The sequence below is a fragment of the Mchenga conophoros genome, linkage group LG23 (assembly GCF_057382185.1).
Source record: "Mchenga conophoros isolate Kocher_MC1m ecotype Shallow Benthic linkage group LG23, M_conophoros_male_GT1.1, whole genome shotgun sequence".
Lineage (NCBI taxonomy): Eukaryota > Metazoa > Chordata > Actinopteri > Cichliformes > Cichlidae > Mchenga > Mchenga conophoros.
The window spans coordinates 11,910,453-11,920,587 of record NC_140547.1 but is presented as its reverse complement, the minus strand read 5'-3'; the positions used below and the strand labels follow the sequence as shown (position 1 = coordinate 11,920,587).

At 42.7% G+C, this 10,135-nt stretch overlaps 2 protein-coding genes across 5 annotated transcripts; one reads left to right on the top strand and one right to left on the bottom strand.

Moving 5' to 3' along the window:
* Positions 1-3,189: 3,189 nt before the first annotated feature.
* org (oogenesis-related gene) lies at positions 3,190-5,266 on the bottom strand. 4 transcript variants are annotated; one of them, XM_085264252.1, is made up of 6 exons: positions 5,062-5,266; positions 4,880-4,951; positions 4,592-4,766; positions 3,700-3,872; positions 3,393-3,497; positions 3,190-3,316 (listed from the first exon to the last, which is right to left on the bottom strand). In XM_085264252.1, exons 1-6 carry the CDS (start codon positions 5,134-5,136, stop codon positions 3,272-3,274), a joined length of 645 nt encoding a protein of 214 aa, XP_085120378.1. In that variant the 5' UTR covers positions 5,137-5,266; the 3' UTR covers positions 3,190-3,271. The 4 variants fall into 4 exon arrangements, with proteins under 4 accessions (XP_085120378.1, XP_085120380.1, XP_085120377.1 ...); XM_085264254.1 differs by having other exon boundaries at positions 3,190-3,333; positions 4,592-4,811; positions 5,062-5,265; XM_085264251.1 differs by having other exon boundaries at positions 4,592-4,811; positions 5,062-5,262.
* A 1,417-nt stretch (positions 5,267-6,683) lies between these two features.
* Positions 6,684-9,991, top strand: LOC146546784 (uncharacterized). Its single transcript, XM_085264250.1, has one exon. The coding sequence runs from the start codon at positions 6,770-6,772 to the stop codon at positions 7,646-7,648; it is 879 nt and encodes a 292-aa protein (XP_085120376.1). The 5' UTR covers positions 6,684-6,769; the 3' UTR covers positions 7,649-9,991.
* Positions 9,992-10,135: the final 144 nt, after the last annotated feature.

Genomic DNA, 10,135 nt, shown 5'->3' with positions numbered 1-10,135 from the left:
CATCAGTATGTGAAACTTCAGCGAAGCTGCTTTTGCACCCCAGCATCACAGGGTGAAAAACACCTCTGAGGGAAGGAAAAAAGGAAGTCACAAACTTTACTGCCAAAACAACCTCGTGTGTTTTTAGGAATTAATTGAAGGCAGCTGGATTTTTTGGCACCAACAAGCAAATAACTGATCTACCCTGGATGTGGCACCTCCCTCCAAGTAATTTAACTGTAGCACAGGTCACTGCAAGAGGGGAGAAAGCACTTAAATGTTTACTGCTGTTTATTTTTTAACTTGCAAATGATAAATTTAAAGTGAAGAATACCTGCCCTCGCTAATAATCATTAGACCTCAATGAGCTCCAAAAAAAAAAAAAAAAAAAAAGATCAAAGAAGGCGGCAGCTTCGCAAACTGAATTTTCAACAGCCAAACATACAGTAAAAACTTCAGAAAGAGACATTTGAGGAGGCAAAAATCAGAGCAGAAAGGGCCAGGACATCCTCACTTCTAGCACGGGTTCAGTGTGCTACGGTGCACTCCGAGTCTGTTAAAATTTCCAGGTCAGGCTTTTACTTTCCCTCATCAAAGCAGACACTGAAACTGAAAGAGCAAGAATTCAGTTGTTTTCCAAAGTGAATTCTTTATATGACTAATAAGTGACCTTTATGAAGAAAACAGGCGGAGTTCCCCATTTCAAATTACAGCACAATAACAGTTCAACACAGTGTTACTTTGAAGAGTGCTCCTTCCTCCAGCCTCGTTCGCATCCATCCAGGGAATGAAAACTGGATAAAACCCAAAAATAAATGAAACCATTAGCGAGCTGATCCGCTCCCCCATTACTGACAATGCAAAATCAGTACAGCGGCAGCTCATCCGCGTGGGAGCAGATTGTTGAACAAGTACCGGTTCAGTCATTTTTCAAGAGGTTTGCAGGGCTCTTCACAGCAGCCTGCCATCAGCTTCTGTAAGTACACCTCACACTCAGCAGTAAACAGAGGGACCGTGCGTGCACACGGATAGAGGTTCGGCTCTGTGGGCAGCAGAAAATGACACTCGTCAGCCTCTTATGAGAGCCACATGACAGCAGCCGTCCCCCTCACCGGCAGCACAGTCAGATGTGAGCGCTGTGGTAACAGCACTTTTCTGCTTGGATGAACTCGAGTCAAACAGCTGAAAGTCACCTGCTTTAAGTCAAAAATAGTCCTGGTTCATCTGCCGTCACGGTTTGAAAGTGTCACACCTTTGATGTGCATGTCAGACATGAATTTTTGAAACCTAAGCTAAAATCCTTGTCTTTAAATACATGCATATCAACAGTAAGACTGCACACATTTTGTACTAAGAAAAACTAAGCCGACAGCTCAGAGGCTGATCAGAACCTCACTCGTGGTGAGTCCTATATAAAAGACTCTAGCACAATGAGTCCAGAGCCTTCAACCTTCAGCTTGCCCATTATTGCTTGCAATGTTTAGTACTGATCTTGTAAAGGAGAAATATTTTAAAATACACCTGCACAACTGAAGTGCCTTAGATGTTTACAGATACGACATCAACATGAGGCTGCAAGATTTGAAGACCAGTGTGAGCATCTTTTAAGTGCAAGCTACCAGCTGCAGAAAACCTACCCTACTAATATTCTTCAAGTTTAGTGCAGAACATTTGCAAACTTGCAAGGTTTGTGTTCATGTTGTGCCGTACATGAACAGTAACATGTCCAAGCTGAAATCCAGTTCCCCTTATGCTCCCAACTCTAGTTTTATGTAGCACTACTGCCATCTGGTGGTAACACACAAGCAGGCCAAGGCAAAGGCAAGGCAAGGCAAATTTATTTGTATAGCACAATTCAACAACAAGGTGATTCAAAGTGCTTTACAGAGACATTAGAAACAAAAACAAATAAAAAGCATGATTTAAAATTGATTAAAACAAACTAACTAACTAAACACACACATTTCAAACCTGTTCGCGCGATCTGAACCCTTATCGTAAGGGGAGCTACCAGTCCTTCTGTGGACGAGCTACTTTCTATTTTAAATTCCCTGAATTTAAAATACTCTCTAGACCCAGTCTAGACCCAGCTGGGGAGCTACCCAGAGCTCTAAACCCACTTAACAAACAGTATATAAAATCAAAACAGATAAAATCAGAACAGTAGATAAAATCAGTAGTTAATGTAAGTTTTGAAATTTAAGCTTAACAAACAAAACAGTATATAAAATCAAAACATAAAATCAGAAATAGATAAGATCAGTAGTTAGTGTAAGTTTTGAAATTTAAGCTTAAAAGTGTGGATTTGGTGCTTTATTCAAATGCAGCTGAGAATAGGTGAGTCTTCAACCTGGATTTAAATAAACTGAGTGTTTCAGCTGATCTGAGGCTTTCTGGGAGTTTGTTCCAGATATAAGGAGCATAAAAGCTGAATGCAGCTTCTCCGTGTCTGGTTCTGACTCTGGGAACTGATAAAAGACCGGATCCAGATGACCTGAGGGATCTGGATGGTTCATACTGGGTCAGGAGGTCACTGATGTATTTTGGTCCTAAACCATTCAGAGCTTTATAGACCAGCATCAGAACTTTAAAGTCTATCCTCTGACAGACAGGCAGCCAGTGTAAGGACCTCAGAGCTGGACTGATGTGGTCCACTTTTTTGGTCTTAGTGAGGACTCGAGCAGCAGAGTTCTCAATGAGCTGTAGTTGTCTGACTGATTTTTTAGGTAGACCTGTAAAGATGCTGTTACAGTAATCAAGCCTACTAAAAATGAATGCATGGACTAGTTTTTCCAGGTCCTGTTGAGACATCAGATCTTTTATCCTTGATATATTCTTGAGGTGATAGTAAGCTGACTTTGTTATTGTCTTAATGTGTTTTTCTAAGTTTAGGTCTGCATCCATCACTACACCCAAATTTCTCGCCTGGTTTGTGGTTTTTAGATGTATAGATTGAAGTTCTCTGGTGACCTGTAATCGTTTTTCTTTGGCGCCAAAGACTATTACCTCAGTTTTGTTTAGTTGGAGAAAATTGTGGCACAACCAGTCATTAATTTCCTCAGTGCATTTACCAAGAGCCTGTACAGGGCCTCGGTCTCCTGGTGACATTGTGATATATATTTGTGTGTCATCTGCATAGCTGTGGTAGTTTATTTTGTTGTTCTTTATAATCTGTGCCAGTGGGAGCATGTAAATGTTAAACAGAGGGGGTCGCAAAGGGATAAAGTTTTATTGAATTATGAAATATAAACATACAAGAACAACCTGCAACAAAGACACTCAATATGACACGCTAAACAGCAGGGCAGGAGACTTCAGGAGTGGGCACATCAACTCCCTGTAGAGACAAGAAAGCTGAGCCGATTCAGCCGTTCAACAATTCGTTTACAGAACCGTGCCGCCACTCAGCTCACCGTGTTCACGTCGTCAATGACGACATCCTTCTCCGAAACCTCAAGGTCACTTTCTGTGTCATTGTGCGAGCGGTATTCTTCACTCTCCGTCTCTACAGAGCTGGGCTTTAAAAGAAAGGAAGCGGCCATGTTTTAAGATGCTCTTCATGTCTGTAACTACAATTAAAACCACAGGCTAAAGAAACCAAGCGTGTGGTCTCTGGAGTGAGTTTTACAACTTTAAATTTACAGCTCTGCATAAAACTAATGGGGGAGAAAAATACACAGCAGAGTTTGCTTCCTTGTCTCCCCCCCGCACAATACCAACCTCATAGTCAGGGTCAACCTCAGGTCCATCATCGTCAGCAGCAAGCTCCTGAGAGAGCGCCTCCACCCAAGTCTGCTGCTCCTCCACATCATCGTCCTCCTCCTCGTCATCTACGTCATCCTGTTTTCTCTTACTGCCCTTTCCACAGGGCTTTGCAGGAGACACTCTGATTTCTGTTCACAAAGCATGACCTTTCATGATGCAGTGTTCACTCAATTTCAGAGAAAACTTTAAAAGTTAATTTATATTTAAACCTTCAAGCAGGAGAAAAACACTTTAATTAAATCATGTACAAGAGTGTCCTGCTCAGAGGGGACAACAGTACAATCATAAGTTCCATATACTGTATGGCACATCCAAACACTACTTAAGCACAAACAATATAACACTTATAAACTTCAGGATCAAAGAATGAATACCTAGTGAAAGTAAACTGAACTTGCCACGAGTGTCTGAAATTCTTAAGTTTTGTTCAGTAAGCGGCTGCAGAAGGCCAGACAACTTTTTAATTACACAAAAGGCTGCTTAGTCAATCAGCTTTTTAACAAGAGGTTCAGATAAACATTGTTTTACTGCTGAATTGCTCAAACCGTTTGTTTCATGATTCTAAACAGAGTCCCTCAGTAACTCTAAAAACTGAAATATTCTGTAGGCAAAGCTGCAAGCCAGCAGTTATTCACATTAACAGTTGAAGAGTCAAAGGTAAAACGTAGAGCCAGTAAAAGTACATTTGGCCCCATTTTCAAATTCTTTTCTCTACTAATGTCACAAACTGTCATCTAATTGTCTCCACTGACTTATTTTAAGTATCAGCCGTGTCTGAACAGTGTGACAGTGGGATCAGTCCGTGTCCTGTTCATATTATTCGACAAAATAAACAACATGCACCTACCTGGGGACAGGGACAGTCCGATTCTGCTGGACACCGGATAGCCGAGGGCACTCTGCATCCAGCGGGGCAGGACGTACAGCAGCAGGCGGGTGACCCGGCTTAGGCGCTTGCGGCCTGTGAGGCTCTGGCGCCCAGGGCTGGAAACCGTGGGGTTAACGAGGACGTTTTCCTTTGTCTGCCGTAAGCCCAGCACCCACCAAAAGCCGCGGTATGCACGCACCTGCAAATCAGAGCAATGTTACTTTAGCTAAAGCTGGAGAGAGGGGTGTAACTTTGTCAGCTACGTACAACGATGCCAAAGGGCCAGAAGAGGCCGCGCAGCAGGGAGGGAAGCACCCCGTCTCTCCTCACAACTCTGTCCTGCAGGTAAGTAGACACGACCGGTGAAAAAACAAAACACAAACAACCTTCCTGCTAGTGCGAGAGGACCCGAGCAGCTAGCAGAAGCGAGAAGTCCCCCTCTCCTTTACCTCAGTATTGTTAGTCTGGACCCGGACCTGATCCTGCCCCAGCTCCACAACTTCGCTGACGCCCTCAAGACTCATTCTTCTGCGGGCTAAAACCTGAAGCTGGAGGGCTGCGATAGACCGAGGACGAACTGAGAAACCACAGCTTGTGAAGGAGTTAGAGCATGAAATGTACCCTGAAGCGTCAACGCTGCAGCCAATCAATGCAGACAAATGCACCTGCTGCAATCAGCGCGAGCCAATGAGCAAATCGCCAATTAACCTCCATCAGGCCAAAAAAGGCGGGCAAAACGGTTTGGGCTGGGAGGGATCACAAACGGGTTATAGAAAACTTAAAATGCAGCCGTGAAATATACACGTGTCTCTGCAACTGAAAAATATATATGTTTTCTATCAGCGCTTAAACATGCGATCTGTAAGTCAAAGTTTTGGGTTGTAATCTCAAAATTTCTGCTACATAACTTGAATTTCGGGGGGCCAACTTCTTGTTATTTTTACATTACTAAGTCTAAGACCAACGCTAAAATTTACTTCAACCCCAGTTTAGTTAGAAAGTTGAAATGTATTATTTTATTTATTTTTTAAAATGTATTATTCATTTATATCTCTGTCGATATAAAGCGGTCAGGGGGTGAAGGCCGGGTTCTTGAAAGATGGGAATAAACCATACTGGCCCCGTTAACAAAGACTGCCTCCAGACTGCAGGGAACTGTGCTACTGTTGGTGGAAGAGTGGATGTAAGATTGGGGACTCTAAATGTAGGGACAGTGCAAAAGGTTGGATGTCAAAGGTCGGGTGTGATGGAGGCAGATGAAGCACTGTGGTGAGTCCTAAATAGAGCAGCTGAAAGAAGGAGAAGGCTAACATTTGTAATATAAAGTTATTTCCTAAGAAAATGTTTTATTGTCACAGAAGCTTGCTTTCTGCCCACCTCTGATCAGATCAGCTGGGTGACCTGTGTGTGCTGTTTTACCGACAGGGACGTTGCAGAGCGCCCTCTGGTGGACAAACATTCCAACATCAACAATCATAAAATACAAGTGTTTGTGTTTCCCTTTTTTAATTTTTAATTTTCATTTAACGGCCATTATAATTGTAGATACCGATGTATCAGCTAAAATCAGCCCCACTTATATACTGGGTGGGTTTTACAGTTTATTAATCAACAGAACAGTTTACTAGAACTTTTTAAATATCACAGATAAATATTTACTTTGTAGAATTCATACATATTTGCAGCTTAGCTGTTTGTTTTTAAACATCCTTTTTGCAAAAGCTGCAACTTTACAAAATCTAATTTATAAGGGAGCGATGGGTACTCTTCACTGTTTTATTAGTCACTAATAAAATATGCAATAGCACCTGTGCCACTGCAAATAAAAAAATGTGCGAATCTTAAAATGTTAAACAAGTTTCTTTTCAAAATCTAAACCCTTCATGTAGTTACCAGAATACAACATCTGTCCTGCGTGCTCCTTGGCACACAAAGAGGTTTAAAAAAGAGGCCCATCATTAAGCTTCCATACTTGACAGTTTCCCTAATTGGAAACTGTTTCCGCTACCTGTCTTCGTCACATTTACGCACCCTTTGATGCATTTGCTGGAGGACAAAGGGATGTGGAAAAGCATAAAAGGTGCCTCTCCCCACTCCTATTTCAAAATCTACAGACGCTCCGAGCCTGTGTGCAGAGAGGGTTAAAGAGATTTAAACATGAATAAGAATCCCGTCACCAGAACGTTCACCATTGGAGCTATCTGCAGTGGAAGCAAAGCTTCAGATGATTTCCCCACAGGACGTAGGCACAACAGTGCAGGGATCCAGGCGCTTTCGTGGGCTACCGGCACCGCAAAGTCCTTCGATTCCCATGAGAACATTTTTCCGAATATCCTGACTCCTGACAGCATCCCACAGTTCACCATTCCAAGTCTGTCTGTGCAGACTGGCTTCAGATCACTGGACAAGGAAAGTAACAAAGAGAGAGAAGGGGGCTCAGAGATGACGCCAGAATCCTCAGTTTCTTCGGCCTGCGCCACGGTCTCGTCATCTGCATCATTCTCCAGCTTTGCTTTAGTTCTGTCAGAGCGCAAAGCTGAGCGGTGTGTTTCAGACCCTTTAACCAAGAGGAGATCTCTCCTTCAGAGGGAGCTGCACTCTCCTTGCTCCTACAGTGAGACCCAGCATTGCCTTGACCCCGCAAGCAAAGCCGCTCTCTCCCTGCCGCACTTGACCAAAATCACCACCCCCTACGGCTTCGTCACCTTAAGTCAGAGCCCCCAGATGGCAAGCGAGGAGGCACTTCTCTGCCAAGCAGGCCCGCACCGCTTAAATAAAAATGACAAGAATTCATACTGGCTCAGCAGAGCTCCCGGGAAAAGCACAGAAGACATTAAAGGCAAGTCCTCCCACCTGTCAGGGCCGGAGAAGAGACTATCCAAACACTTGGCTGACTCACAGTCTAAGAGAGCACTACAGGCTTCTGCTGTCTCCTCCACCACAGTTTCATCGTCTCCACCACCAAGGCAACCAGATGAGAGCCGTAAACCCCGCTTCTACGAGGTCATAAAGAAACACTTCATCTCCCGCCATTAGAAACATCACTATATATTTGACTGTGTGGTAACAATGCCAAGAAAATATGTTATGTATTTATTTAAATTTGCATGTAAAAATAAAAGTTTTCCTCCCGTGTAAAACACTGAAAACTAATTAAATTGTACCAGATTTTGTCACTACTCTGGTGTCACTTTCAAATATCGATTTAGTATTGAAGCACCTAGTTCTAGTTAACCAAATTTCAGAACCCTTTGGGACATTTTTTCAGGTCTTCTGGTATACCCACCACACGTCTGGTAAACACTTCCTCTTCTGTCTGCTTGTCATTGCACACATTGAATACTGAAAAAAATTTTAAATGCTTATCACACCGTCACAAGGTTTCGAGACAGCTTGTCTGTATACCTGCATGCAACTAAAACTCAGACATGATTGGTTAATACAACCAGACACAAAGCAGAAGTGGTTTGTTTCGCAAAAAGTTCAAAGTCTAGAGCTGAGCACAGAGGAAGATCACCTTTAAGATTCACTGAGGATATTCCACATCACCCGTGAGGTTAAGGTTAATGGATTCCTCTATCGCTTAAATGTCAGTCACTCTCAGTTTGCCTGCTCCTATTCACTTCCTCGCTGAACACGTATTTATGAGCCCTGAGTCCTGCAGCGCTGAATGCGTCCTTCTGCCAGATGAACCAAGCGCTTGCTCTTTAGCATATGAAGAGACCGCTGGTCGCCTAATACATCCTTGGAGCATGCGTCCTTAACCCTCCCACACACTGAAATTAAGCAGGTAAATATCATTATGGCCCAGAGTACCCTTATCTAAGCCGAGGGCGAGGGAAACACAAGGCTGACCCTTGAACACGGGAATAGATAAAGGTGATCTAAATTTAAAATCACCCGCCGTGCTGTTTCTGCGCGTGATTTAGGCCGTTCCTCGTGGCAAACAGGGGTTTCAGCTTTAATGAAAGTAAAAGAGGAGGAGATGAAAGAAAAAAGGCATGCAGAACATCTGTGTTGATTAATATAAAACAAGTTGGAGAGGTTCATATCGCAGTCCATCTGAATGTATTTTTATTGTGTTGTTATTGTATGTTCCTTAAATTGGACTCCACTGGTCAATATAACAATACAAACAAAAGCTGAATATTATTAGTTGAATTTTTTTTTCTTTTTTTTTTTTTTTGCTTTATTTTAACATGTGCTGACTGTGGAGTTTGCATGTTGTCCCTGTGCGTGGGTTAAAGTCACCTTATGCAGATGCAAGAGAGATGTTTGCATTTCCTGTCTCAGAGCGATGCTGAGAAACACGCATTCATTACTTCTAGGCTGAAATATTCATTTTATCAGGTCAATCCAAAACACCACAGTGAGTGTACTGACAGGGAAAAGAAAGAGACATATAGACAGACCTCATGGTACCTTATATCCCAACAGAGCTCTTCGCTCTCAGACTGCTGGTTTACTTGTGGTTTGTATGACATTTAAAAGTAAAATGAGAACCTGCTCCCTCTACTTTCAAGAGACTCTAAACCTTCGTGTTTGATAAAGCAACCTAGAAACCCAGAAACCTAAAAGATTCAGAGAGTTTCTCTCATCCCAACCAGTCGCAGCAGATGGCCGCCCCTCCCTGAGCCTGGTTCTGCCGGAGGTTTCTTCCTGTTAAAAGGGAGTTTTTCCTTCCAACTGTCACCAAAGTGCTTGCTCATAGGGGGTCATATTATTGTTGGATTTTTCTCTGTATGTATTATTGTAAGGTCTGCCTTACAATATAAAGCACCTTGAGGCGACTGTTGTTGTGATTTGGTGCTGTATAAATAAAATTGAATTGATTTAAAGAGGAGTGGGCCAAAATTCTCCTGAGCAACAACAAGAAACATCTCACTGCTGTTCTCACCAACAAGGGTTTCTTAACTAAGTACTCACTCATGCTTTGCTTGGGGACCAAATACTTATTTCATTCTATGACACACAGATGAGTTTGTTTTTTGAAATGTGGTTTTTCTGGATGCATACATAAGACTGGATGCACAGTGACATCTGGATTTTGGGTTGAGTTGGGAGATTTAAAAGAAATCAAACCAGAAGATATTTTAATCCAGATGAGCTCAGATATTTTGGGCATTCTAGTTTTGACACTGTGTAAGTACACTGGCTTTAAAGTTAAATGTCAGCTGAGGAGAGTTTGTTTGGCAGGAATGAGGCAGCGTGACCCACATTGTACTTGTGACCCTCTGATGTGCGCGTCCTTCTTCATTTCAGTTCTCAGACAGAAGTGAAAATTCAAAAGAAATTGGTCTGGTTACTTTCACTGAAAACACAGAAAGAGATTCAGCGCTAACGGCCTTCGTCACCGCCACCGTGCTGGAAGCCTCCATGGACTCCACAGTCAGCCATGATTACACGCTTTTACATGTGTTTATCAGTGACCTGCTGACTGCTGCAGTGAGTGTAAATATAACAGATACTGAAAAACTGCTTTTAGCCAGAGGCATTCTGGGATAGGACTACATTAAGGGAGCT